At 49.4% G+C, this 27409-nt stretch overlaps 11 protein-coding genes across 11 annotated transcripts; 8 read left to right on the forward strand and 3 right to left on the reverse strand.

Moving 5' to 3' along the window:
• Positions 1 to 461: 461 nt before the first annotated feature.
• F9C07_6884 (uncharacterized protein) lies at positions 462 to 1472 on the forward strand (the record flags this gene model as incomplete). The annotated part of the gene is made up of 3 exons (XM_071511536.1): positions 462 to 630; positions 707 to 1054; positions 1138 to 1472. The coding sequence occupies 3 exons, from the start codon at positions 462 to 464 to the stop codon at positions 1194 to 1196; spliced, it is 576 nt and encodes a 191-aa protein (XP_071364199.1). The 3' UTR covers positions 1197 to 1472.
• A 14-nt stretch (positions 1473 to 1486) lies between these two features.
• Positions 1487 to 2661, reverse strand: F9C07_2070817 (NADP-dependent oxidoreductase domain-containing protein; the record flags this gene model as incomplete). The annotated part of the gene is given in 7 exon segments (XM_071508763.1): positions 1487 to 1657; positions 1726 to 1857; positions 1875 to 2097; positions 2161 to 2342; positions 2407 to 2464; positions 2512 to 2526; positions 2582 to 2661. 7 exon segments carry the CDS (start codon positions 2659 to 2661, stop codon positions 1487 to 1489), a joined length of 861 nt encoding a protein of 286 aa, XP_071364200.1.
• Positions 2662 to 3202: 541 nt separating this feature from the next.
• Positions 3203 to 4249, forward strand: F9C07_6882 (putative alcohol dehydrogenase; the record flags this gene model as incomplete). The annotated part of the gene is made up of 1 exon (XM_041286389.1): positions 3203 to 4249. The coding sequence occupies one exon, from the start codon at positions 3203 to 3205 to the stop codon at positions 4247 to 4249; it is 1047 nt and encodes a 348-aa protein (XP_041147101.1).
• Positions 4250 to 4939: 690 nt separating this feature from the next.
• On the forward strand, positions 4940 to 7326 carry F9C07_1609989 (uncharacterized protein). The gene has a single exon (XM_041286390.2). It carries the CDS (start codon positions 5163 to 5165, stop codon positions 7017 to 7019), a length of 1857 nt encoding a protein of 618 aa, XP_041147102.1. The 5' UTR covers positions 4940 to 5162; the 3' UTR covers positions 7020 to 7326.
• Positions 7327 to 10591: 3265 nt separating this feature from the next.
• F9C07_2284307 (uncharacterized protein) lies at positions 10592 to 13732 on the forward strand. The gene is made up of 2 exons (XM_071510685.1): positions 10592 to 11758; positions 12156 to 13732. The coding sequence occupies exons 1-2, from the start codon at positions 11659 to 11661 to the stop codon at positions 13136 to 13138; spliced, it is 1083 nt and encodes a 360-aa protein (XP_071364201.1). The 5' UTR covers positions 10592 to 11658; the 3' UTR covers positions 13139 to 13732.
• F9C07_2284308 (putative mitochondrial carrier protein) lies at positions 13733 to 15604 on the forward strand. Its single transcript, XM_071510686.1, has 5 exons — positions 13733 to 14397; positions 14467 to 14476; positions 14544 to 14699; positions 14760 to 15030; positions 15085 to 15604. Exons 1-5 carry the CDS (start codon positions 14217 to 14219, stop codon positions 15502 to 15504), a joined length of 1038 nt encoding a protein of 345 aa, XP_071364202.1. The 5' UTR covers positions 13733 to 14216; the 3' UTR covers positions 15505 to 15604.
• Positions 15605 to 17715, forward strand: F9C07_2161214 (Anp1-domain-containing protein). The gene is made up of 2 exons (XM_041292916.2): positions 15605 to 17342; positions 17431 to 17715. Exons 1-2 carry the CDS (start codon positions 16230 to 16232, stop codon positions 17449 to 17451), a joined length of 1134 nt encoding a protein of 377 aa, XP_041147104.1. The 5' UTR covers positions 15605 to 16229; the 3' UTR covers positions 17452 to 17715.
• Positions 17716 to 26880, reverse strand: F9C07_2284310 (ABC transporter). Its single transcript, XM_041292909.2, has 11 exons — positions 26730 to 26880; positions 26370 to 26678; positions 25807 to 26320; positions 21338 to 25755; positions 21223 to 21266; positions 21034 to 21159; positions 19793 to 20972; positions 19204 to 19735; positions 18949 to 19099; positions 17963 to 18896; positions 17716 to 17879 (listed from the first exon to the last, which is right to left on the reverse strand). Exons 1-4 carry the CDS (start codon positions 26778 to 26780, stop codon positions 22166 to 22168), a joined length of 4464 nt encoding a protein of 1487 aa, XP_041147108.1. The 5' UTR covers positions 26781 to 26880; the 3' UTR covers positions 17716 to 17879; positions 17963 to 18896; positions 18949 to 19099; positions 19204 to 19735; positions 19793 to 20972; positions 21034 to 21159; positions 21223 to 21266; positions 21338 to 22165.
• On the reverse strand, positions 17887 to 19344 carry F9C07_6877 (putative ZIP zinc transporter; the record flags this gene model as incomplete). Its single annotated transcript, XM_071511535.1, has 3 exons — positions 17887 to 18896; positions 18949 to 19099; positions 19204 to 19344. The coding sequence occupies 3 exons, from the start codon at positions 19342 to 19344 to the stop codon at positions 17887 to 17889; spliced, it is 1302 nt and encodes a 433-aa protein (XP_071364203.1).
• Positions 19605 to 20384, forward strand: F9C07_6876 (putative 60S ribosomal subunit biogenesis protein Nop16; the record flags this gene model as incomplete). Its single annotated transcript, XM_041292917.1, has 2 exons — positions 19605 to 19735; positions 19793 to 20384. The coding sequence occupies 2 exons, from the start codon at positions 19605 to 19607 to the stop codon at positions 20382 to 20384; spliced, it is 723 nt and encodes a 240-aa protein (XP_041147106.1).
• F9C07_6875 (uncharacterized protein) lies at positions 20713 to 21971 on the forward strand (the record flags this gene model as incomplete). Its single annotated transcript, XM_071511534.1, has 2 exons — positions 20713 to 21230; positions 21321 to 21971. Coding segments are annotated over 2 exons (1169 nt in total), but the record flags the coding sequence as incomplete, so codon positions are not given.
• Positions 26881 to 27409: the final 529 nt, after the last annotated feature.

Below are 27409 nucleotides of genomic sequence, written 5' to 3' on the forward strand. Positions count from 1 at the left end.
TATGCTAGCTAGTGGGGAAGACAAGGGACTGGGATTTGACGCACTTGTTCAATGTTCCGGTTGTGATAGTGCATGATGAATAATAAGCTGCTTACTCTGTCCCAATTCGAATTTGGTATAGAGTGATTAAGAGGTAGCAGTATAGTATGGTTCGATCAACTGTGGACCTTTGATGAAACCACCCTCAAAGATAGGGCAAGTTTTCGGACTTAGGGCGGCTTTAGTCCCGTCCGCGACTTATGGTTGGCCAGCAAACCCTAATGCCGATTAACTGCTGGACTCAAAAATGATTAGAAATCCAAGGGTCGCCCTTAGGTGGGCCACAGACCGACCTTCCACCAATGACTTCAAATATGTAAGCGTCTTAATTTAAAGCTAGGATGAAGGCGAATGACGTCCCGTTCCCAAAGCTCCCAACTGCAACGTACATGTCACTGTTTGAGAGAATCTGCCCCATAACCATGACGGAGACTCCAAGGACCTCGCAATTAGTGGATCCGAGCTTATTATTGAGCCTTCAACGGATGCCACAACAGTTTATGGCATATTCCCCTGATGAGGACTGGAGTGGAGTCACCAACCCGGCTGCTCGACGCAGATTACAAAATCGGCTGAACCAGAGAGCCTACCGTGAGATATCCATTTATCCCAGAATAGATCCAAAGCGCACTTCAAACTGACCAAGTCCGGCTATTCCGGACTGCAGGGCTACGCCGACAAGGCCAGGACAAACGAGCAACGCAGACGGACGGTGCCCACATTGAGTCTGCAGGTCATCACCACCCTACCCCTGTCCCGACTCCTGCGAAGGCGTTGGCACATCATGACTCGATTACATGCGGGCTCTCTGAGTTGCAGCATCTGGAGTGTACATTTGCCCCTCCAAACATACATGACCTCATGGCCCAGTTCGAGAGGAGAGCCATGGCACGCTATGCCGAGGGTTCGCCCAAAACAGACCTTCTGCTGAATTTGAGTAGATTAAATGTTCTACGTGCAGCTTACCAAAATGTGGTTGCAATTGGCATGACTGTCGAATGGATGTGCCAGGATAGTACGATTTCAATTTTTAGTTTGGCCAGGCCACAACATGGTGAGCATAGCATTCCGCAAAGCTTACAACCAACGCCATTGCAGCGAACCGTGCCACACCACCCATGGCTCGATATCTTCCCAATTCCACAAATGCGGGATAATCTCATCCGTGCAGGGAAAGATCTAGATGATGATGAGTTATGCCATGACCTTACCGCATTCTGGGATACACGTCGTAGCAACGCAACAATGCTTGTATGGGGAACACCTTGGGATGCCGAGAACTGGGAGATCACGGAAGACTTTGCAAGGAAATGGCGATTCTTTCTTCGAGGCTGTCCTGAGATTCTTATTTCGACAAACAAATGGAGAGCCCGGAGGGGGGAAAAGCCGCTCCTTTGGAAAAGGGTGTTTGGTAATCAATGAGGTATAGAAAGATAATCATTTTGTCTCAACTACTATAACATCTGTAATCCTGCTGTATGGTAGGATCCCAGGTAGAAGGTGCATAGTCATCTGTATGCAGGGACTGCATGTCGTCCTCATCCAGCTCGAAGTCAAACACGTTCGCATTTTCTAGGATTCGCTCCGGGGTAGCAGACTTAGGCAGGGGCACGAAACCCTGGATGCAAAGCAAAGGCCGATCATTAGCCAAGTCACTAGTCGCAATGGCTTGTGTTAAATGCTTACTTTTTGAAGACTCCAGCGAATCAAAATTTGAGCTGGGCTTTTCTTGTGTTTCTCGCTGATTGCGCGTAAAACGGGTTCATCCATTCGAGTTCCTCTGGCCAGAGGGGAGTATGCCTCAATAACCACACCACGCTTATGCAACCAGTCACCAAATCGGCACGTCCAAGCCAAGGATGGAGCTCGTATTGGTCAACTTCAATTCTACCCACGTCGCCACCTTTAATGTATTCTTCCAAGTCTTCTAGATGGTGAAGGCCAAAGTTGGACACTCCGATCGACCGGGCCTTGCCCGCCTTCTGTGCTTCTGCCAGAGCACGCCAGGCGCCGCGACGACCCTCTTTACCTCCAAAGGGTGCATGGAGAAGGATTCTTCTAAAGTCAGCTTATATGGCACATAGTGTACGACGCCGGGGGGGGGGGGGGGGGGGGGTTCACAGGTCAAAATAATCAGTTTTTGCTTTCTTCAGGCTGCCTTCGATGCTCTGCTTCGCTGCCTCATACCCCGTAGCTTGCGGTAAAATCTTTGCTGTCAGGAATACTTCAGACCGCTTCAATCCAGCCTTTTCTACGGCAGAGACACACTCCCTTTCATTTCCATACACCGCAGCTGAATCAATCTACGAGATAAATGTCAGCAATTGCAGCGTAACAAGGAACGAAAGGGGTGGAAAGGCGTCTTACATGGCGGAAGCCAGCTTTCAGAGTTTTCTCGGTGACGTCCTCAGCGATTGCGCCTGGCCTAATATCATTAGCACCGCTTCTTATTGTACCACAATGTTTTCTGACATACACTTGGTAAAGCTAGAAAATAATGTTAATTTTAGTTCTGGGGGTAAATTAGGGTGATCGTTCTCACGTACTCCGTATCCCAGAGCCGGAATGGTAAACCCCGAAAGAATAGTTTTGGGTAGACGTGGAACTCAGCTTCGGCGCCATTGCGTATAAAATCGTGAACCTTTAAAGAATCGATTGATATTTCACCAGCTGGAAGAGTGTGTCAACAATACGCAGGATCACGGAGCCAGATTCCTTCATATCCGTACCCGAATCAGTGTTTCTACGGACTTAGGTGTCGCAACCGCCATTCACACCAGGGTCCTTTCGTTCCCAGATTAGTTGAGCAACTTGAGTGGGTCTTGATAGATAACCGCGCTTTTACCACACTCGTACCAAGGTTGTTTGCTTACCTCTCCAATCAAACGTCTCTTATGACCCACTGGAGGCCACAAAACCTGCTCGAGTGGATCATCGTCCTAAAGGGATGCAAGCTGCTTACAAAACGAATCATATTGGATAGCAAGTGGATAGTATCACCATGTCGGAGGTAACGGAGATAAAAGGAGGTGTGGTGTAATGAAAGCGACCAAGTCTACTCGGTACATAAACGTATATTAGCGGACGCACCCTCTGGCAACTATGGACTGTGTCTCATACATCCTTCGAAAAACCACTCTCTCCTAGATCAAACCATACCGACATGGCAACACAGAAAGCGGTCGTTATTACTACGCCGAAGCATGCCCAGGTGGTGTGCGATAGAGCCATCCCGAAGCTGCGTGACGATTCTATCTTAGTCAAGACCGTCAGTGTCGCATTGAACCCTACCGACTGGAAACATATTGACTTCCTGGCCCCCGCCGGTGTCCTCGTCGGGTGCGACTATGCCGGGATTGTGGAAGCAGTCGGTAAGGGCGTTAAAAAACCTTTCACAAAGGGAGACCGAATCTGTGGATTTGTCCACGGGTCCAATGCCGTTCAGCCCGAGGATGGAGCCTTCGCGGAATACATTATCGTCGACGGAGACCTTCAATACAAAATACCTGAAGGCATGGGGTTTGAAGAGGCAGCAACTTTGGGACTTGGGGTTACCACCGCTGCTCTTGGGCTTTACCAAAGTCTTAAACTAGCCCTTCCCATCGCTCCTATCGAGACCAAAACACCAATCTTGATTTACGGGGGCTCATCAGCTACCGGAACTTTGGCGATTCAGTTTGCCAAGTTATCAGGTTACGAAGTTCTGACAACTTGCTCTCCTCGCCATTTCGACCGGGTCAAGAACCTAGGTGTCGACGCTGTTTTCGATTACAACGACCCAGCCTCCGCCAGCGCGATTAGAGAACAAACGAAGGACAGTCTTACGTTAGCTTTCGATACAATATCAGTCGAGAGCAGTGCCACATACTGTGATCATGCGCTATCCACCAAGGGTGGCGATTACAGCTCACTTCTTCCGATAAAAACTGAGCGTGAGAATATTCGGGATCGATCGACTATGGCATATACGGCGTTCGGTCGGAGCTTCAAGTTCGGGCCAAGGGATATTCCAGCTCAGCCAGGCGATAGGGCTTTTATGGAACAGTTCACTGGCATTTTCCAGGACTTGCTGGCCAGTGGCAAGATCAAGACACATTCTCCTAGGGTCAGCAATGCCGGGCTGGACGGTATCTTGGACGGGCTTCAGCTCTTAAGGAACGGTAAGGTTCGGGGCGAGAAGCTTGTTTATAATATCGTAGATAGTTCCTGATTTTGGGATAATTCTTATCGATGACTGTCCTCTATGTTCACAGATATTTACCGATCTACCTTCTATCTGAAAGAGAACAAACATAAGGTGACTGAGCAATATGCCCGGAACTATGTTATTTATCTTAGCAAAAGAATAAAACATTACAAGAATAGGAGGTAAATGTACTCTACGAAGTTTCTTTTTCATATTGTGGAATAGTCGCCCGTGCCTGTGTCTCTGTGACCACTACGACTATCTTTTCTCAATAAAGACCAGATCTTCAATTTGTGTAGCTTGCGCATGTCCATCCTTATAGCCCCACCGAGAAGTATGAAAAGCGCAGTTGTCACGTTCAAATCAAATTCGGGGACACGAATGATGCGAAGAACAAGACAGGAACCGCTCGGCACGAGGGCGACTCGTACATGGATGGTGGATAATGTTGGTAGCGGAAGGGGACGAGCATTCAGTGGGCATGAGACCATCCTTTGCAGGAAATAGCAATAGGTCCACGTACCATGGGACTTTTAGATATCATTTTGCCCTATTGACCGCTGACATTCGCAGTTTTCATTTGATGGGAATGACTGATGCGGATATAACAACCCGACCATGCCGCAGAGGTTGTGTTCCAAAAATACCGAGAATCGACCCAAGTACGTAGGTCGAATTATCACGTGACTGTCTGCCAATCCAATGGGGAACACTTACCTATTCCTATAGTCACCTTTGTAGTACATCACTCAGAATCCCACCTGTACTAAACAGGCTGCTGCACGCGACTCACTATTCTACCTCTCTCCATTTATTCATGATCAAAAGACACAGAAGTTGTAATAGACTCGTTATTTCTCACCCCCTCCTGTTTCCGTGTTTGGAAAGTCTGGGATCATCCACGCAGCATCCGCATTCAGCATGCGCGTAGGCGACAATGGGCGATGCCGCGCGCCCGGGTGATGATATATTCAGTCAGGTCCTTCAGGAGAGCCTCAAGACATGGTCGTCCTATCTAGATGCTGGGAGCGAAGGTCACCTATTGCCCCCCCATGCAATAGAGCTGAAGTCTCTTGTCTCTCAGACCCCGGCTTTCCTTGGTGCTGGCCTTTCTTCCTCTGGCGAGAAGATTTCATTCGCTTGCGAGGAGAAGCAATCAGCACAGGGCAAAGGTAGTCTTTTTATTAATGGCCAGTCAACGTGGAAGACCTCCAGAGGCATTTGTGACCTTGAGCCTAGGGTCCTGCCTAAGCAACTCCAACTTGCGGTAGGCAGTCGAGTAACTGTGAAATTGTCAGAAGACTCTCCCTTCTCAGACTGGCCCGGAATTCATGGACTCTCAGGTTATGATAACGGAAACTATCTTTCAGTCCTTTACCTCGCATGGGCCTATATCTTGTCGGCTCGATGGGTTGAGTTGCTTAGTCGCTCTGCTGACCATGAATGTTATATGGGCTACACTGCACAAGAGGGTGAGGACTCACAACAGTCGGATAATCATACCTTGATTCAAATTGACCTCAGTGACGATGCTTGTGAGGAAGAGGCCCTCTGGTGGCGTGCTATTCTCTATTCTGAGAATGGTTGGAATGCGACTACTAAGTACAACGGTCATGAGTATTTGTCTCCATGGTCGGTGTCAGCGAAGGGCACCGGCTTGACCGTGGCCACAAAGGCTTCCGGCGGCAAGTCAGACCCACCGTCATCTATGACCGCTCTCCAATACCTCACAAACTTCTGTGTGCACCATCGCCTTTATGCGCAGTGCTCCGTCGCCCTTGCTGGCGCACTCTATATCCCATTTCTGAGGGGGAGAACAGTTTCCCTCCCGTTTCCAAAACAGATTCCTCGGGTAGACATCAAAGAGGGAGCTGGTGATTCTACTGTTTCTATTTCAGGTGTTCTCAACGAATACAGCGAATTAATTCCCAAGTGTATGACATTAAGTTCCAACGCGTTGGGTTTACGCTCTCTCCTGTGCAGTACTTTCTTTAATCCTGATATCGAGTGTAACCTTGTCAGCGCCTGGCTGAACCCAGCTTTTGCAGTTATTGATTTGATCTCACCAGGGACAAGTTCATTGGCCACATTATTGGCAAATCGACAGCCTCGACTCGGTTTCCTCTGGCTCGGTGCAATTCTTACAGATCTAGCAAAATCAATCTTGCGCGACATACGAGCAGGAATGACGGCTCTAGATCTTCCAGCTTCTGCCTGGACTGGAACAACACATACGTTCTTGACTTCAGAAATGGGGGTCATCAATGGCGAATCGATATGCCGCGTTGACGAGTGCCGTCTCCAATTTATTACAGCTTGCGAAGACCATGACCGACCTCCAATCTGGCCCTGGAAGCCCTTTGGGGCTACAAAACTTTGCGATGCAGAGTTACTGGTACGAAAACATGCTCAATGTCCTGCTCATTGCTTAGAATACAAATCTTGGGAATGGATTTTGCGAAACGACAGTTCAATTCAAGATTTAGGAAAACCAAAGACCCAATACCCTAACAAAGCCGTACATGCATTCCCCAATAGGACCTCAGCGGTGCTCGACGATTATAGATATAATTTCTTCTCGGAAGACCTTTCCGAAGGAGCCACACGTGGTATATTTGAATGGTTAAGATCGACAGGGTACCCTTGCAGCGAAAGACCCATATATCAGCATTCTTGGCTTGACTTAGAAGGCACGGACGAAGAAGAAGCGCCTGACGACGCGGAATCGGATGTGGAAATACAGCGGACTCCAAAGAAGATGCACGTCGGACGTTGGCTCGAGGGTATCGAATAGCCGCTTTAAATCGAGTCAGACTGTGAGGTCAATCTGCTCCTGAAAGCCATCTGGGCCGCCAGCTGGTTGTAGAGTTCATCTTCTGGAGGAATATCAGACGCATTATAAAGCCTTTTTCCCGTTCTCGTTTCTATAAATACGACCACTAGGTAGTGTCTTGACGCCGTGGCTTGATCGATGTGCTATTCTTCGAGATCCTTGGGAACCCCGTATTCCTACCATTCCGCCTCAGGAAAGCTATGAAATCGATCGGCGCACAGAGTTCATGCTCCAGTGGCATCTCCGGTCGCTTAAAGACTGATATCTTCACATATTTGATTGGGCAGCGAAATATCTTTAGAAACATCTAGCTTCTGTCATGATACATACCGTACAACAGTGCCTATCCTTGGGCGCTTAACGATAGGTATCTAGGTATGTATTTGTCGCATGAGGCATAGCCCCTTAGCTTCCGTGCGCTAGAGTCTGAGGGCGGTTACGCCATAAGGCAAATGACAAAACGAGTAGTAAGCGCTGCTAGGGATAGAGTGTCCAAGGCATGACCTAGCAGACATATTGTTGTTTTCGTAGACAGGTAGTGACAAGGCTTTGCGAAATAGTAATGTTAAAGGAAAATGGATGGAGCGCTTGCCTCACTACATTCATATCACCCCTACCATGTCAAATCCCATAAGTCAGATCCCGATAATCAACTTAGCCAGTCGTTCCTACACTGCCGGCTGGTACGGCCCAATAGAGAATGGAGAACTTGTCTGATCAAACTAAGTTGGCAGCTGGCTATCTATTATATGCATGGCTTAGGATCATGTGATGAGTAGGGGAACACAGGTCACCCCACTACATCATCCCTCTTACTTTTCTTCAGTTGTAGATATAACAAGAACAACCGTTTTGAATCAAATCGAATTATTGCTTTTCTATACGGATCGAATCAATTCTCTATAGTAATAAACAGGGAGCCTGAGCTCGCTGGGGTAAGTTGGAAATCTCTAGATGGCTCGGGACCTACACCCCGGGAATCTAGGAGGCTTAGTAAATCAAGCAGACCAAGAAAACAATTCAAGCGATTCATGTGGACTGAGTAGACGGAGTATATTATGCAGACTTAGACCAGGCAGACCAAGTGAGTGGTTAAACCGATTCAAGCAATTCAAGTAGAGGGCAATTTCTCACTACTGATAGGAGCTCGTAGATCTTAAGCATCCTTTATTTAGTATGTTCAGCGAGAAAACCCACCGTCTCATAAGGCCGTATACGAGGTTACTCGTTGGGTATACGATCTGTGTCAACCTCTTCTCGAGGCCGAAACATGTCGTTCTGCAGCTGAGTGAAGAAAGCGGAGGGGGTCCATCAAAAGTATGCATGTTTCAATCCACATAACCAAAATCGAGGGATGATCTGAAAATAGACCAGGACCTGTCAGGTGATACGGTTCTACGTTTCACTTTCACCCGCCTCGAAAGCAGCAAGCAAAATGCAGGATAAACCCCGCACTTCGTCGTAGAATTTTGCCTGGTGTAGATAGAGCCGGAAATATTTACCCAGAGGTTTATTGCAAAGCGTCTTTCCCTCAGCCGGTTCAGGATCAATAAACTCATGATCAGCCGGTATGGAGAGATGCGCACTGTGATGCGCATAGTCACTAGCGAAGATGCTACGTACAGAGCTTTTGGGCCAGTAGATCAGCATCCCTATGACACTACGGATGCTTTCTTTCGTCATTGAGCATAGATCGGATAAATGGAGCACGGACGTGCCCTGGCAGCTTCATAGGTCTGCTCCTACATCTGCAGCCATCCATCAAGCGCGATGCAACCTAATGCAACAAGATCTTAGAGCTCAGGCCAAATGAGGGAATATATGTGCTAGGAGGGATTAAACCCAGTTTCCATCGAGCTAGGGATAGAGTCGTTATGCCTGAGTCACACTAATGCCGGTGCTTGTGGTCATGAGAAACACTCCCCTGGCATTCGACGCAGTATCAGTGGCTGGGTTTGTATTCCATGATGGGACACACTAGTCATAAGCCATGCGCTAGGCAGCTGCTGTGCTCCTTCGCTTGCGCCAGTAGAGCGACTGCTCTGATTGTCCTCTCTGGCCGCGCAAGTGTCTCAAATACTCCCACCATGCTATCTTTAGTATATTCGGTTAACGGGAGGAGAATATGTGGTAGGTGGAGGGGAAACCATAACGTACAAGAAAGGCATTTTGTATATACCCACCTACCACGAAAGGTGACTCAGCCATGCAGGGGTTTATCTGATCACATCGGTGACGAATGACCGATCGTCATTCATAGGCTCGAATGATCGACTGGAGGTCGACGTTGCGTCTGACGACACCCTCCCCTGCAGTATGTGTTAGTCTCTTTTCCTTGAGTCATACTGCTGGACTTGAACTGCGCCTGCATATTCCTAGTTGCGCCTCACCATCTCGGTGGGTCGAGCCTAGGAGACAACGGCATTTAAGTTAGCTAGGAGTTATAATAAACTGGTTGAAACCCCCCGTTTATAAAGGAAACACGGAAAGGTATATTTGTACATCAAAAAAATATATATATATATATATAAAGAAAAAGAGGGGAAAGGCTGTAAAACTAAGCCACTTGTTATACATCTACCTTCTTCGTAGTATTTCTTTTCCTGGTGGGACATTTCGCCTTGAGTAAATAAATCGTATACAACCAACGTCAAATTTCATCGATGGAATTGGATTTGAGATCCTGTGGCCATGATTGGGTGTCAGGATGGACTAGTGGTCTTCAAATCAAGAACACAATAAAGCCACGGCAAAAGAGCACATCCGACAATAATGCATGGCGATACTTGGTCTTTGGTAGTGACCCAGGGTGGAGTCGGTGGTTAGTGTGATGGTGGTGGGGGGAGTCGTCTGATCGCTCCGTTTCGGTGTGGGTGACTGAAGGCTTATCACACCATCTCTGCCTAGAGACGATCCGATAATATCCAGCAATATGTCTTCAGTGATGGATGATAACCCGTCGAAGGTGGAAGTGGCATTCTGATGGCGTTAGCGCGTGTGTGAAAGGCAGTCGAGTCAACCCACTAGTCGAGACGCTTCATAACCTAGTCAAGTTGCACCGGCAGCTGAAGATCGACTGTGCGTACCGAAATGTTCGGATCTGGGGTCACAAATCAAGGGGATCGTCTTGCTCAGATACCTATCAGCTGGCGCGGGAATGACTTGCAGACTAGTCTCCCGCTAGTGCTGGCACTAAGTCTATCACACTCGAACCTCCTTCCAGTCATCGCGTATTGTGACCCTCCTGGACGATCAACCGTTGACTGGTCGAGGTGGAAAATGGTTTCAACTTCTCCTTTCTGGATTCATGCCCAGCATCATTTGTAGGATTATTCCACACTGGATACTCTTTATTCTGACTGGTGCCTTGTTTAGCCCGCTCGGTCGTAGTGATGGGAAGCTGAAGGTCTAGGTCAGCCGATTTTGCCGCGTGTGGTTACAACAGATTTCTCATCTTTCGGTTCAACATGGTATCAGTCATGTACAGCCCCGTTTAAAAGGAGTACTCAGCCCCCGTCTTGCTTCCGACTCCGTATAAAAGTGTCACTACGAGTCCTGCTGTTGAACAACCGTGCAATGTGCTTGAAAGCCGACCTGTCGCCGAGAACTTCCAGGGCTGGCATCTTGCATACCCACTGAAAGTTTATTGGCTTCCGTTGCGCATCAGCGTGGACACCATACTACTAATCAGACTCGTTCCGTTCTTGTCGTGTTTATTACTTCGGCGACCGTTCCGCCACTGCCGTCGATACACTCGTATTGAATATTTGCTATATGTTTTCCATCGCGTCTTGCATACCCTGGAGAAGTGTCAATGATCCATGTCCCATGCTAGCCAGATCGCTACTAGTGTCCGTCGCTTCCGCGGGAACCCCGTCCGTTCACCAAGACGGAAACTTATATTGATATTGGCAGGGACTGGGTACAGACTTCCCAGTCCTTCAACTTCAACCTTTGACACGCTTCCTTTGCAACTAGTAAGAGATCGGTTGTCTCAAATGTGAGGATTGCCTATCTGGGCTTTTTGCCTCTCTCTTTCCAATCACAACGTACCGCGCTTGCCAGATTTAAATCCCTCGCAGATGACCGGGGGGTGGAGACCCAAGTGGAGCTGGATGCCCTTTAGCCCTTGACTAAACCATCCGTACCGCACCCGTACCGTCACTTAGTCTCATTACCGTCACTTTCTGCCCCTCCCCATGACGCCATTTGGCCTCCTTGGTTGGTTTTCCCCGCAAGCTAACGGTTCGAATAGAGTTGCTTGTTCCCTGGTTAGAGCCTTCAATTTTCAGGGGAAGCTCGACAATTTTCCTCAGAGAAGAAAAATTAATAGACGAAAAAAGTGTGAACCAAAAAGGGAAAAGAAAAGCAATATCCGAAAGATCAACAACGGAGGCTCTCGCATGATTTGTTACCAGTTGAGGGGTCGGATAGACGTCGATCCGGAGTGCGTACGACTACTACGACTGTTTTGACCGATCTGAGGTCCGTTGAATCGTCCCACTGTGGGTTGGGGTAGAGTCCGAAAAAGAAAAGAAAAAAAAAATTTAAAATAAAGAATCAAACACGAAGAAAAGCCAACACAATATAAATCCCCTCAATGGCACTTTCTCCACGATCTTCCGTCTCCGGCTCTTCTTTGTCACCTTCGCTCTATCCTTCGTCTTGCAGTTCTCTTCATTCTCCGCCATTACTGAGTGGTAAGTCGATTCCGCTCCACTTTTCTTTAATTATATTTTTATTTTTTTTAATTTTATATCTATCTTGTTGTTGTTTTGCTGTATCGCTTCCACATCATCTGATATGTTCTTGTCCCTGTTTCAATTAATGTTTCCTGATTGCCTGGTCCAATAACCCCTTTGTTTCCCTCTCCACTTTTTTTTCGGCCTCACATTCATTGCCTTACCGGAGGGGCAGTCACTTTCCAATTGGCTTTCAAACCCTTCGCTTTTTTTCTCACGATGAATTGTCTTGGTTTCCGTTGCTGGCAAATTGACCCGGATTGTCCGCTCCCCACATGACACGTGTGACATGCCTCGCCGACTTGACTTACATTCTCTCAGCCACTCAGACTGGTGCTGATCGCGTGTTCTATAGCCAATCTCTCATCATCTTCTTGGTCGCCGCCTTCCCATCGCCCTTCAACTGTTTGTGCTCAAGACCAGTTGGAAAGCTTAATTGCCAGACACGGTCACCCCACTCGAGTATCGCTGTCGTCCTTGGAAGAATTAACGGCCACCTCTTCCACATATAATCCTCCCTCCTCCCGGTCTCCGTCACCTCTCTCAGACACTACAGACTCCCTCGAGACTCTCTCGCTCTCGACCTCCGCCTCGAGGCCAATTCCCATCCCCAAGCCGTCCTTCCACACGCACCAGGACGACCTCCCCGTCACTCCTTTGACAGGCCGGTTCGACAAGGGCTATTACTTCGCCCATCGTGACCAGGCTGATAACAAGACCCGAGAGAAGCCGACTCATCACAGGAGTCGCCCACACCCTCATCGCGCCCCCCGTTCATCGGCCAGAATGCGATCAGATAGTTCTACCTTCTACTCACCCGTGGTGTCTTCGTCCATGTCTCCCTCTGCCCGTCCTTCCTCACCTCAACCACCCCGTTCCCGGTCGCAGAATCCCACCAAATCCGTTCCAGCCTTCCATCTCAGCAATCTGCCACGATTTCATCCCGCGGTCTACTCAGCGGCGGGTTCTCAGGGACAACCGACATCCCCACGTCAACCGCGGCCATCTGCCTACCGCACCACCTCGGGCTCTCGGGACGCGATGTGGCAGTATCAGGAACTCGTCGAGGGTGTCACCTTGTCGAAGACACCCTCCCGGCCACTCTCGCCCAGTCCGTCTGCTCCTCGCTTGGACCCTCTCCGCAGTCCTGGGCCCGTCACCCCCCTCGCTCTCGAGGAGGCCAGTGGCTACCTGATCTCGGGGACGTCCAATGCTTCCGCTTTTGCTTCCCGGGACGCCCCATCCGGTCCGGCCCCCGACTTGATTGACCGGCTGATCGTCCGCGAGACTGAGCGAGCCCGTCAGAATGCCAAGAAAGGCACCAAGACTAGATATTGACGTTCGCCGTCCGAGGGAGATTTTCTACGATGCGGAGCAAGTCAGTGACTTTCAGCTGGCGAGGACTGCCAGGACTTGCGGTTTCACCACCTCGTTATCATATCTTGTTTCTTTTGTTCACCTTGATTACCGGGTCTATAGACGATCTCCGGACCTCGAAAAGACCGCTTTTGTGTGTACTACGAGCTGTTGTATTTTATACCCCACATAGCCTTACATTCTACTCTTTTCTATGTTCTGTGTTGCTATTACGATTATTGATGTTTCTTGTTCTTGATGATGTTATATTCTCCTAGATATATCTGTTACCACATGTTCTGGGCCGTTGCAATGGCATTAACTATAAAGACTGAACAGAACCAGACTGTTCTGCATTTGCTTTACCGTGACATTGACGACTTTGAAGCTTCATATTGTGCGGGGGGTTGAGGAGATGAAATAGAATTGGAAAAGAAAGCAAAACAAAACATATCTCGCTGGCCCTTTCGTTGTTTTTTGTGTCATTGCATTCGGAATATATATTTAGGCTTCACAGCCACTAGACAATACCACACAGGTCTTTACCAACAGCAGATCAATGGTGAGCTACAGATAACGCTCTTAAATCTATCGTAGATTTCTCTATAAATGATACTAAGATATAAACCAGCACTCGCAGGCCTCCCAGCCGTGGATGAACCAGATCGATACCTCGGAGTTAAGAGGAGGCCAAGTCCGGGAGGATCGGCAAGGCTCCGGAGGTGCACCAGAGCTCCCCGACCGCCGACTTTTGCGGGGCCGCCGCAAAGGATGGAATCTTTAAACTCGGCCTTCTCGCTCTCTTCCACTTCTTTCAATGGAGGCTTCTCTGTCGTTCTTTAGAAAGTCTCAATTGTATCTAAACTCTCCATTGCGTCAAACTCGATCGCACCGACTAATGGGGACTGCGCAACGTCGTTAACATCGCCAACCCACCTCGTCCGATAGCGGACCCCCAAAAAAACAATACTTCGCGGCTGGACTACCGCGCAAATACTGCAGTTCGAAGAAATATCCCCTCGGGGTATTCAAGTGAAAGGAGACACATATACAATTTAAAATGTCGACCGCGTCAACGGCATTCGAAACATCTACAACACCGTCGATACACGAGCATCAAACATCGAAGAAAATGGGCGGTTCCGCCGCAGGGGGTGGAAATGCACCCCCGGTCACGAGTTCGAAGCGTGACTATAAGGGCTTTGTTGCTGGGGTATTTTCCGGTATTGCGAAGCTGAGTGGTATGTCTTTTCTGTGGTCTGTCGGCCATTGTGATGTTCTTAGCTAATTTTGTTTTCTACCGATTTTAGTTGGACACCCGTATGTGATACCTCTCGTGTCGTGTGCTTCTCTCGGATCAGGAATGTTAACACCAAATTTCACATAGATTCGATACCGTGAAGGTCCGTCTACAGACGAGTAAAGATGGACATTTCAAGGGACCGTTAGATTGCGTGCTACAGACAGTGCGGAAAGAGGGCGTGAGTGGACTATACAAGGGAGCGACGCCGCCGCTGGTCGGATGGATGGTGATGGACTCTGTGTGAGTTTCGTCCGGGCCTTACATAAATGAGGGGGAAGGAGGCGCTGACTCGAAGTATAGCATGCTCGGCTCCTTGACACTGTATCGCCGATTGCTCCTTGAAAACGTATTCTCCAGACCTGAGATTCGCCGCATAACACCCTTTGCCAAATACCAGGACCAGGCCACACTGCCCAGCTTTGGTCATGGAATTGCAGGAATTATGGCCGGAACGACGGTCAGTTTCATTGCCGCGCCTGTAGAACATGTCAAAGCGCGGCTGCAGATTCAGTATGCGGCCGACAAATCGAAGCGCATGTATAGTGGGCCGATCGATTGCATTCGTAAAATTGTAAGTGCACAGTCCATAGACGAGGGATGATAGGGATAATGCTGACTCTCGTAGCTTCGCACGCATGGACTCGGCGGCTTATATCGTGGCTTGTGCGCTACGATCTTCTTCCGCTCCTTCTTTTTCTTCTGGTGGGGATCCTACGATGTGCTTTCCCGGTGGATGAGGGAGCGTACGAACCTATCCACCCCGGCCATTAACTTCTGGGCCGGCGGTATCTCGGCGCAGATCTTTTGGATCACATCGTATCCGTCTGATGTGGTGAAACAGCGCCTTATGACGGACCCGATGGGCGGTGCTCTGGGCGACGGGCAGCGACAGTTCCGGTGGTGGAAAGACGCAGCGGTGGCGGTTTATCGGGAACGAGGGTGGAGAGGATACTGGAGAGGGTTTGTGCCATGTTTCCTGAGAGCGTTCCCGGCGAATGCCATGGCTCTGGTTGCATTCGAGGGTGTGATGCGGTGGCTGCCCTGAATTATGTGGCACTCACAGCGGCTACACTAGCATTTGTACATACGATAGAATTATACCAACGCAGAAACGACTTCATATTAATAAACTCAAGAAATGAATGCCTTCAACATGTACAAAGAAAATAGAGCAAAATAAAATTAACAAAGAGGTTTTTCCCCTGGTGAAACAAGATAAAGGGCAAAAAAACCGTTCTAGAGGGCGAACCCTGCAGGGTTGCCGCATTCGGCGACAAGTGAGAGTCCCCATCGTCCAAAAGCAGCCATTGGACTCTCTCTTTGCAATTTCTCTTAATCTCTGAATGCAACTGCAGCCCCAGTCGAAGGCATTGAGACACCGAGATGGCGACTCAGCAGCCACAGCAAAACCAGGAAGGCGGAACGAAAGGGTCGAACCGAGTCAGACAGAAAATTGGGTCCGAGTGTCTTTTTCCGGAGAGCTTCACTAGACTAGAACATCGATCGTCTCCTGCGCCATCATTGTCTCTGTCCGCTCCCCTCCGGAGACTACATCCGGGGAGTTGACCAACTACTTCCGCTCGTAATCGAATTCGCTATGTCAGGGGCCAGGCACAGCACTGCTTTTATCGCTGGCTAACGAGGATTCGCCGGACCACCACTGTCGATCCCATATTGACCACGTTACGCACACCAATCCTGCGACAACATCTCACTCTCCTCCTCGATCAACGCACCTTTCACGTTTCCCCCGGTCCTCAACAGGCCACGATGGCCGTCGCACGCCCAATGCGACGCACAAGTCCCATCACCTTCTTCCTGGCAGCCTTCCTCGCCTTCGGATTCCTCTTTTTCCTCCTCTCCCCGTCATCCTCCGCCACCACCGCAGGAGACACCTCCCAGCAACGCCGCGAAGACGCCGCAGACCACCCTCTCTCCCCTCCGACAAAACCCTTCCTCAAATCCCAACCCGTCCGCAATGACGGCCTCAAAGCCCCCCCACCAGTCGTACACTACGACCTCAACAAACTCACCACAACCAGCGACTCCGCCGACAAAGGCGAACGAGTCCTCATCCTCACCCCCCTAGCTCGCTTCTACCCAGAATTCTGGGACAACCTCGTGCACCTCGACTACCCCCACGAACTCATCTCCCTGGGCTTCATCATCCCCAACACAAAAGAAGGCTCCGCCGCCCTCTCCGCCCTGGAATCAGCCATCAGCAAGACGCAAAACGGGCCCATCCCCTCCCGCTTCGCCAGCATCAGCATCCTCCGCCAGGACTTCGAGCCCCCGCTGCAATCCCAGGATGAAAAAGAGCGCCACAAGCTCGAGAACCAGAAGGCTCGGCGCGAGAGCATGTCCCGCGCCCGGAACAGCCTCCTCTTCACCACCCTCGGCCCAGCAACGTCCTGGGTCCTCTGGCTGGACGCAGATATCGTCGAGACTCCCGCCACACTCATCCAGGATCTGACGGGTCATAATTACCCGGTTATCGTACCGAACTGCTACCAGCGGTACTACAATAACGATCACAAGCAGATGGAGGTCCGGCCGTATGACTTCAACTCGTGGATCGATAGCTCCAATGCTCAATCCTTGGCGGAGAGTATGGGCCCCGATGAGATTCTGCTAGAGGGGTACGCCGAGATGCCCACGTATCGTACGCTCATGGCCTACCTGGCTGATACCGAGAGTCCCAATCCGAGACGCGTGATCGAGCTCGACGGTGTCGGTGGCACGGCCTTGATGGTTAAGGCCGATGTGCATCGCGACGGAGCTATGTTTCCCGCTTTTCCGTTCTATCATCTCGTGGAGACGGAGGGTTTCGCGAAGATGGCGAAGAGACTGGGGTATCAGGTTTTTGGGTTGCCGGATTATTTTGTGAGTCTTCTTTATCTCTATTTTTTATTTTATCTTTTCTCCCCCGTTTCTTGTCTGGTTGGAGATGGTGCTAATGGGTTTGATCTAGGTATATCACTACAATGAGTGAAGGGATTGTGATGTTTTCATTCTAGATTGTTTTTACGTATTGATTGCTTGCATCCGCGCGCTGTGCGCAGGTTCGTTTTCTCCTGACCGTGGGGTCTTGGCTTTGCATTTCCTTCTGTCTTACGATGCTTCCTAACTATACTTGATGGTCGGATGGGCGTTGGTTGTCTTGTATTATGTGGTTCTACGTAGAGTGGGATCGAGGTCCGTCTGGTTTGAATCTATGTATTGCCAGGAACGGGGCTGGCGCTATGGATATTATTCTATGTCCCATTACATACATACACGCGATATCGTTTTTATCTAGATGGCATTTGGTAGATGATGTAGTAGGTAGTCCCTTGTTTAAGGGTTGGAGAACGAGAGTGAGTGAGGGTGTCGTATTTGAAGATCATAATGGTGAGTATGTGCGCTTAATCCCAAGAGATCCTATTTCTTATGTTAGCAAACCCCACTCAGATATAATGGTGTGTTTGGAAAAGAAAAGCGAGAAGAGGGAAAGAGAAACATACGCAAGCATAATCCCCGCCCCAAGCGCAACAGCCAAAAACTGCACAATAGTCTTCTTAATCTCGACCTTCTTATCCTTCCCCGTTTCCAACAACTCAGGGATAACAGACACAGTCCCTACATAAAGGAAGGTCCCCGCCGTAAACGGCAAAAGCATATCACCCCACTGCAAACTGGTGCCCCAAAGACCACTCACCACTCCCTCAGCAGCGTCAGCAGCAGCAGCACCATGACTACCGCCGAACTCCTGCACTGCGATACCGATAAACGTACCCAAGAAGGCACCGATAGCGGTAACGAACTGTGCGCCCATGGCCTTCTTCTTCGAGAAGCCAGACTGCACAAGGAGGGCGAAGTCGCCGACCTCGTGGGGAATTTCGTGGAAGAAGACGGCGACGGTGGTGGTTGCGCCGATGGTAGGTGAAGCATAGAAGGACGAGGACATGGCCAGGCCGTCGGTGATGTTGTGGGTGAAGTCGGCGATCAGGTTGAGGTAGCCGCCGAGTTTGACGCTGGGGTTAATTTCCTTTTCGGGGGAGGGGTCTGCGACGGCTTGTTCCTTGGTGGGCTTGCGCTGCTTGAGGTCGCCAGAGGACTTATTGTCGGGTGAGGTGCTGGTTGTTACGGCTGTGGAGGGTTCGTGGGAGTGACTGTGGCCGTGGGAATGGTCGTGGCCTTCGCCGCCGGTTGCGATGCGGAGGGTTTTGTCCATTGCCACGAAGGTGAAGAAGCCGACCATTATGCCGAGTCCCAGGAGGAGGTTTCTGTTCGGCTCGACCATGACGAAGCGGACGTGGTCGGGGCTGTCTTCGCCGAGGAAGATCTCAGGTAGGAGGTGGAATAATGTGTCGCCCATCAGCCCACCCACGGCGAAAGCTACCATCACGGACAAGGATGAGGGGTCGATGTTGGGGGGGCATAGTGCCAGGAGGAAGTCTAGTGTGGGTTAATTAATATGTAATATAGTGGGAGAAATGTAAGGACGTACTTGGGGGTCCGGAGATATACGCAGTGGCCAGAATTGCGTTTACAGCTGGGCTACCAGGGAAAAGGACGGCGAAGATCTTCGAGGTCAGGCTGGTGGTTTGGGGGTTGGTGGCACGCTTGTGCTCGTTAAGAGATTCCACGAGAGGGCAATTCTATGTATTAATTAGTATGTTATAGAAAGTCCTAGAGGTACAACAGCAGTCGCGTCGCAAAATCGGTATAGACTCTCCAGGGGTAGGGACAGCTTCATATTTACCTGCAATTCATCCTCGATCTGGCTTACAGAGAGCTCACCAACGGGAATCGCATCTTTGGCAACCGCTAGTACACTGAAAAGAACCAATCCAGCAGCCAGCGCAAAGGCAAGCCTATGCGGCGTAGAGAAAAGCCGAGCCATCACCGCGAGAATAATTATGTGCGCCCAGAAGAGCAGTGACACTCGGATCGGAAGTAAGTAATAAGTGACACTGACATGGGACCCGATCGTCGGACCCTTAAACTTACTGATTGTTATCGGAAACCCGCGTCAAACATGCCAAGACTGTCAATGCAAACACCCACCAACCTTTTCGGAGAAATCGATAAGATTAATTTTCAGATTTCTTCAGCGCATCACATTTTTGATATCGAATCCGTTAATACACACAATCAAACAACATGGGAAACCCCAGACAGAAGAGAAAGCTTAAGTCTTCCCTGCCGAAGCAGAAGCCCAAGAGGTCCGGGATCCTCAAGAATGGCAACAAGAAAATCAACGTGCTAGGAAATGCGATCATCGCCGAGAATTGGTAATTTTTTCCAAGTACCGGAAACAACATGCGCAATGCTGATGTAGGTATCTGTAGGGACCGCAACCTGACTCTTACACAAAACTACCGCCGTCTGGGTCTCTCCCATCGTTTGAATGCCCCCACCGGTGGTTCTGAAAAGCGCGTGACGAAAAATGGCATCGAGACCGTCCCGGAGGACTCTCTTCACATCAAGAGCAGCGCCCAGGCCGCCACGAAGAACATTACGCTGGGAGAAACCAAGGTCGAGCGCGATCCCGAGACCGGAAAGATTATCCGCGTAATCCAGCCCGATGAACACGAAATGATTGTAGTCGCCGGACGTAAGGTCCGCAAGTCGAACCCGCTTAACGATCCTTTGAACGATTCGTCCGACGACGACATGGAGGATGCTGGGTCGCAGAAGAAGACCCCCGCAAGTGCGATTGTTGAACAGCTCGAACGCCAGGCAGACAAGGAGAGCAGCGCCGTCAAGGCAAAGAAACCACGACACATGAGCGAGAGAGAAGTGGAGTGGATTACAAGGCTGATCGAACGCCATGGTGACAACGTCGCAGCTATGGTCCGTGACCGGAAGTTGAACCCCATGCAGCAGACCGAGGGTGATATAAAACGGAGGATCCGCAAATTTAAGGAGAGCCAGCAATGAAGAAATCTGTTTGTTGCATTGTGTCACGGCGAGTTTGGCGTTAGACGGTTGATTTTGGATAAAAGTATGTTTATGCTGGGTTTCGTTCGATCATGACCGAGGTGGTCTGCTGGTTGTCCTGGTGGTCTCAAGTCGTGTCATACCATACAATCGTCATTTATGTGCTGTCTGGCATCAATATCCAATGATAATCTGAACATAAGCGTTTGAATGAAATAAATATGCAAAATACTGAAGCCGTTTTTAGTATAATGCTTAACCCTACTCAAGCTAAATACGCACTGCCGGAGGATCAACTAAGGGAGTTTCCACAGAAGAGAGCATAAACATGCCCTACATGCACACCAGTAGCATATCCCCTACACCCATACTGCCCAACACGTCAACTAGTCAACACGTACCACGAAAAACCAAATCATCACTCCCATCCCTCTTCTACGATACCACCTCATCTCTACCTTTAATCCTCCATCTCAACCTCCTACCACCACAGACCACGACCAACTCCAAAATGTCCACCATACTCCTCATAATCTACCTCTACACAATAACCACCCTCCTCAACCCAGGATGGGCCCAAACCAACCAGTACTCCCCTTCTCACCCCCACCTTAATCAACCCCAAATCACACTGACAATGAAACACCAGAAAAACACCCCAAAACCTCTGCTCAACCCCCGGTACCCACTACTGCCTGCACGGCTCCCTCCAAAGCCCGGAAATGCTCTCCTGTGTCTCACGCACCAAAGCCGAGCTTCGCTCTTGCAATATCGAGTACGTTTCTTGCCAGTCTACATCCAGGCATTTCTGGAGAGGGAAGCACTAATTCATCTACAGATTGGCGCGTATCATCCCCAAGGGCTATGAGGGATGGGCTTTATGTACGTATCTTTTCCTTTTCATCTCTTTTACCTTGTTTATGGGGTATGGTATAGTGGTAATGGGGGAATAGGCTATGAATCCTCGCCCGCGGCTGGAGATGCTATTTGTACGTTCAATGGGACGGGGTATACGCGGATGAGGAGTACTGTTGAGGTTCCGGGGGCGAGGATTTATGACGTTGAGAGTGGTTCGATTGATGGCCTGGAAAGGGTGGATATTGTTTCTTTGGAGAAGGGGGTGGGTTCGATGATGGGCTCCAGTCAAAGTTATGGATTGGAGTTCGGCTCAAGTCATGCGGTTACATCCTCTTTGAGTGCAGTTTGGGGATCTTTCCAGCCAGTGACTGTGTCTGTAGCTGGTGAGATGGGTGAGCCGGTGCAGAGGAAAAGAGAACTGTGGTTCTGTTTTGATCGTGGGAGGTCAAGGTCCATGGATCCTGGGGATAGGGTTGTGGTTACGGTGTTTGGTTCGGGGTCCAGTTGGATGTCCTCGGTGGTCAGGTCTCAGGAGACTACTATGGACAGTGAAGGGGTGGTTGTGTCTAGGCTGGGGCTTGGGATGGGTTCCACTCGGGCTCTTAGTAGCACCTATGTCTCGACTTCGACTGGAAGTTTCGCCGCTTTAAATGGCACTTCGACGGTTGGGTTTCCTGTCGCGACGGGGTCTGTGGGTGGGGGTGGGGCCTTGGTGGTGGAAGAGACCTGGTATGTGTGTGTTTTGTTTGTGATCTGGGCTTTGGAATGGGCCTGGTAGACATTCAAGCATGGTGTCTCGTTTAGTAGGGTGGGATTCTTTTGAGAGACGTAAATGAAAGGTTGATTACTCTGTTAGCTACAGTCTTGCGGGATAAAGTAAGCACGCTCTATCTATTATTCTATATTTTATCTGTGATCAAAGTTCACATATCCTTCACGTATCCCTGTTTGGATACTCGTCCCTGATCCAGAACAACATAGTAATCTGCGTCCTTGATGGCTTCCAATCTGTGTGCAATAGTAATGACTGTAGACTCTTTCATTTCCTCTCTTAGAACTTGCTGAATCTCCAACGAACTTTCGTGGTCGATGGACGCCGTTGCCTCGTCGAGTATGACAATCGAACTCCGGCGTAAGACCGCCCTTGACAAGCCGATTAGCTGTCGTTCACCCTGGCTCAGGTTCCGACCCCCGGCTTCCACATGTGTCTCCAAGTTCCAGCCGTGTCTGCTGCAGATGCGTTTGAGGACGTCTGAACACTCCGCATCTGTGTACTCGCCGGTTGGGTCGAGGTTACGGCGGATGCTTCCCGGGAAAAGAACGGGGTCTTGCGCAACAAAGGTTACCCTTGTCCGGAGTGCTTGCGTGCTCACCTGCGCAATGTCGTGGTCGTCCACCAGGATGCGGCCGCCATCTGGGCGGATCACGTTAAGAAGCGAGACTGCGAGGGTAGACTTCCCGCTTCCTGTCCTGCCGATAACGGCTGTCGTGGACCCGCCAGGGATGCGGAGGGAAATATTATTCAGCGATGGATCCAGGTGAGGGGCATATCGTATCGTAACATCCTCAAAAACAATATCGGAGCCGAACTTCGGCCAAGATGCCGGTGGCTCAAGGGTCCCTGGAGATTCTTGTTCAATGTGTAGAAGTTCGTCAACTCTTTCAACTGAGACGAAATCCATTTGCAGTTGGCCATACTGCTTGCATAACGCGTGTGTAGAGTCCACAAAGTTATTCCCTGCTATCAAAACGAAAGCGGCCAGGCCAGGACTGGCATTCGTGTATAGTGCGATGGCCGCAAGACAGAATGTTGAAAGCGCAGACAGGCCTTCGAAACGATACATCAGCCAGCTCTGCAGTGACCAGTAGAAGTGGTCCATGCCTTGGAATTTATCCACAACAGCGATGACTCTATCCTGAAAGCGGGATTCCGCGTGAAATGCACGAACAGTAGTTAGACCATGCAACAGTTCTCCAAAGTTCGAGATTAGTGGGCTCAGAGACACCATCTCAAGCCGCCGCAAGCTTTGTGACGTTGGGAGGAACCGTAGGAAGGTAAAAATAAAGGCGGCTGTTAGAAGAAATGAAAAAGCAAGAAATGTCGGTGTGACTGAGGCAATGACTAGGAGTGATGAAACCCACACGATAGCCTGGAAGATGATTCGCTGGAATTGTTCGCTGATGTTTCCATCGACTACACCGATGTCAGATGTCAACCGATTCATCAAACGTCCAATAGGAGTGACATCAAAGAAGCGGAATGTGGCATGGCTGACACGCAGCATGACCTCCTGAAACAATGTTTGGCCCGCACAGTAAACTATGACAATCATCATGAGCTGTGATACTAGGACAGTGAGTGATTGGAAAACTGTAATAGCAAAGAATGCAACAAGCCATGGTCGGACGTCTTCAACTGGTGCAGGAAACTTGTCAAATGGATTACCTGGCTTCCAACTGAGCACCTGTGGCAGGACTAGTGGTTCTCCCAGTCCTCCAGAGGAAGCTTTTTTATAAGATGGCGAGAAGCCAAATAACACAACCGTTTGATCGTGATCATAAGCCTCACCCCATTCTTTGATAAACCAGGATTGACCAACAGCTGCGAGACGATACATAGTTATGAAGACGGCAAGGACCAGCCACCACTTATACTTTCCAGCTCGGATATAGTTCCAGTAGACTTTGGCCTTCACTCCCCATTCAGCCCGGTGTTCCTCTTCAATAAACTTGTCTGGCACCGCGGCTTTATCATCCTGGTCTGTCGCCTCGTCTTGAGCCCCATCGTCCGTGGTGTGGGATGAGGAAGATTCGTCCGTATCATCAATGCTGAGAGTTGAGGAAATGTTTTGCTTATCTTCTATGGTAGCTCTGCCATCATGAAGGTGAACTATTTGGTCTGCAATATGACGTACTAAAGTGGTGCGGTGAGTAACAAGGACAACTGTGCGGTTTTGCATCAACGGGCCGGAGAAGCACCTGCGAACTATGGTTTCTGCCGTGTTATGATCCAGGGCGGACAAAGGGTCGTCAAGGTATAATATTCTTGCAGTGCTGTAGACTGCCCTTGCAAGAGCCACACGTGCCTTCTGCCCACCTGAAAGGCCAATCCCATTTTCGCCCACAAACGATAGATCGCCATGTTTGAAGTTAGCCAGGTCTGGAAGTAATGCGCAGGCCTCGAGAACTTGCTTGTAGCGAGGTTCATCGTACGGAGAAGAGAACAGAATATTGTCACGGATACTCATGCTCTGCAACCATGGCGTTTGAGAGCAATATCCGACCATCTCATTGGGGGTCTCGGAAACACCACTCAGTCTATCCAGTTCACCAAGTAGCGCTTGAAGTAGTGCTGTTTTCCCAGCACCTACTTTACCGCAGATGACTGTCAAGCCCCCAGAAACTCTCAGGTTGATATCAGAGAGCACAGGCGATGCCTTACCAGGCCATGCAAAGTAGCAAGAGTCTAACACCAGTGAGGCTCCAGCATTTGATGCTAGTGCTTCCTGTTTCTCCTTATCGGGTTCAGCCATGAAGTCCTCTATACGTTCCATGGCGATTGAGGCATTGATGAGCACTGTTATTAGACCCGGAATTTCTCTTAGCCGAAGCTCCAGCATAGTGAAGAGCTGCAAGGCCGGAAATATGATGTCAATACGCAGGGGATTCCCAGCCAACAATGTATAGGCATACAAGGCCACAACAGGAAAAAGACCACTGGCGAAGGTGTTGACAAAGCGAATTAGAACATTGAAAAGACTAGTCACGATACGAAGGTTCAATTCAGATTGCCGGGCTTCCATAACCTGACGCAGCCAATGGTTTTGCCAACCATACCAACGAAGATGGCGAAGGGCCTCCACGAACTGAGATGATATTTGGAGTCTAGTATCTGTTGCCAGTCTGCGCACTCTTTCCCAACGAAGGAGCATACGTGTTATGAAAACGTTCAAGACCTGCGCTACCAGGATAGCCGAGATCCCGAGAAAGCAGGAGGGGCCAAGCAGCTTCCAGACGAGCACCGTGGCAATGACAAGACCCAAGGGTTTGTCAACTAAGGTGTCCACTTCCCAGAACCGCTGGGCCACTTCGTAGACATCTCCACGCAGTAAGTTGAATATCTTTCCCATGGAAGCCGCGGTCTTCACTTTCCCTTTACTAGTAGCTTGTCGCTGCGGAAATAGTCCGCAAAGCTTCCTCTGCTTAGCACTGGGCGATACTTCACCGTTATTGTCCTCGCTCTCCTGGCTCTCATTTTGGCTGCCCCTTTCTGGAATCTGCTGATCGAATATATTCTTCCTTGATAATGCCTTCTCATACACCATCATGATCATCTCACCTCTGCTTCGTTCGTAGCAGCGTCTACCATACCAGAGGTTCAATACCTGGGATTGCGCTGCAACCAAACGAAGCACTAGTGACAGCATGGCATAGGTCAAAGCGACACGTTTTGGTGCGTAGGGGTTCCCCATTGCGCTGAGAAGCTGTTGGAGAAGCACGGGGGTTGAGAAGTCTGTAAGGACAATCAGCACCCGCCAAGATCACGGAATGGTGATACACGGACCGCAAAGCATCTGCACCGTAGAGATTCCTGTAATGATCAGAACATCGATGCCATTTGCTTGAAGTAACCTAGATATGACAGATCCGCGGAGCTGACGAAACTTTTCATGCAGTCTACGATGTTGAAACTCGAAACCTAAAAACCAAACGTCATCCTCATTTAACTGTTTGTGCTTGCCGGCTGTCATCAGCGGGGACATCCAAGACACAGTAAGAAATTGCCAGAGTCGTAGGTTGTCCTCAGGGCTGCGGAATTTGCTTGATGGCGGTTGGCCAACAACGCCGATATCAACGCGGGGAAGTGAAGGTCCCCGAAATGGCATAAATAGGATAGTTGCGCAGGCAGCAGCAGCAGCACTAGCGGCAATGCAATGAGCATAAACCCTCGACACTGCATAGGCATCACGGTTTAGTATGACCGCCATTTCTACAGCCAGCTCTACAGCAAAGAAAAACAGCATGGATACTGGACAGGACCTTGGGCGTTCTGCGGCGATCAGAACAATTGCAACCGTCTGGATCATCACTTAGTGTACGTTGCGCAAAAGAATAGCCGTGACTTACCCAAGATACCAGTAGCACGATATTGCTCAGTGTCGGCACGTATGGCACAATTTTTGTGAGCTCAGCTGCGAATCCAACTGTGGAGAAGACAAGCAGGGCAATCACCCATCCCGTTCTTTGTCTTGGTCTCTCTGATGGAAGCTCAGCACATGGTGGCTTTTCAGCAACAAAAGGCCGCATCCATTTCGGACACTGAACCAGAGAAAAACGAGTGAGCGCACGACTCAATGCAAGAGCCAAGACTATGATGCCCGGAATGACGGAGACATATCGCATGGCACATGCTGACAACCGGGCATTTGCCGAGTCCTGGGAGAGTTAGCAAATGCAGACATCCAACCATCGATGGTAAAGACGTACCCAAACGGAAGGACAAGAATAAAGAGCATCAATTTCTTTATTCAGAAGCATCTGGATGGCTTTAGTTGATCAGTCAGATTGTCGTTCATCCGAGAGATGAATCGAGTTTCCGACAAAGAACAAGTCTTCCCCGCCTTCGGACGGAAGCGGTAATTAAGTGCTTGGAGGTATATTAAATTGCCGAATGCCTGAGGCTACAGTACGCCACTCCACTTATAGTTCATTTTCCCTTTAGCTAACATTTGTTATTGAGTTGTCAAACTAATCAATCTATCTAGAATACAGGGCTCTGATTTTTGGATGGCTTAGTTATTTGAAAAAAAAAACTCAATCCTGAATTTTCTTTAGTGACAGAAGTTTTATTGTTTAAAATATTTGTTATAATGGCAGGATTATATATATTTTCAGTATAGACATGGTCACAGCTTATAAGAAACGATCGGGTTTTATCCTATGAGCACGTATGCAAGATGTGGGAGAGTAATTCTGGCCATAGACGTCCCCGGACTATGTAATCTGTCAAGCTGCGAATGCCTTATAAACTACCCTATAAAGACGCCTAGTGTGTCTGGCCACCTTTAGGTAGTCGAATGGTATGGTTTTGCATTTCACATAATCTATGCGGAAGAGTTGGGAATGATTCAATTGATCGTACAAGACAAAAGGGTAGCGATGGAAAT

Source organism: Aspergillus flavus, chromosome 5 (genome assembly GCF_009017415.1).
Source record: "Aspergillus flavus chromosome 5, complete sequence".
Lineage (NCBI taxonomy): Eukaryota > Fungi > Ascomycota > Eurotiomycetes > Eurotiales > Aspergillaceae > Aspergillus > Aspergillus flavus.

Excerpts from the sequence above, each read along its gene's own strand:
- F9C07_1609989 (XM_041286390.2), top strand. The coding sequence starts at position 5,163 with ATGGGCGATGCCGCGCGCCCGGGTGATGATATATTCAGTCAGGTCCTT.
- F9C07_2284307 (XM_071510685.1), top strand. The coding sequence starts at position 11,659 with ATGGCACTTTCTCCACGATCTTCCGTCTCCGGCTCTTCTTTGTCACCT. Across the intron at positions 11,759-12,155 it reads TTCTCCGCCATTACTGAGTG|CCAATCTCTCATCATCTTCT; the intron begins GTAAGTCGATTC and ends CGTGTTCTATAG.
- F9C07_2284308 (XM_071510686.1), top strand. The coding sequence starts at position 14,217 with ATGTCGACCGCGTCAACGGCATTCGAAACATCTACAACACCGTCGATA. Across the intron at positions 14,700-14,759 it reads TGGATGGTGATGGACTCTGT|CATGCTCGGCTCCTTGACAC; the intron begins GTGAGTTTCGTC and ends CTCGAAGTATAG. Across the intron at positions 15,031-15,084 it reads TCGATTGCATTCGTAAAATT|CTTCGCACGCATGGACTCGG; the intron begins GTAAGTGCACAG and ends TGACTCTCGTAG.
- F9C07_2161214 (XM_041292916.2), top strand. The coding sequence starts at position 16,230 with ATGGCCGTCGCACGCCCAATGCGACGCACAAGTCCCATCACCTTCTTC. Across the intron at positions 17,343-17,430 it reads TTGGGTTGCCGGATTATTTT|GTATATCACTACAATGAGTG; the intron begins GTGAGTCTTCTT and ends GGTTTGATCTAG.
- F9C07_2284310 (XM_041292909.2), bottom strand. The coding sequence starts at position 26,780 with ATGCTTCTGAATAAAGAAATTGATGCTCTTTATTCTTGTCCTTCCGTT. Across the intron at positions 26,679-26,729 it reads ATTCTTGTCCTTCCGTTTGG|GACTCGGCAAATGCCCGGTT; the intron begins GTACGTCTTTAC and ends TAACTCTCCCAG. Across the intron at positions 26,321-26,369 it reads TCGTGCTACTGGTATCTTGG|ACGGTTGCAATTGTTCTGAT; the intron begins GTAAGTCACGGC and ends GTGATGATCCAG.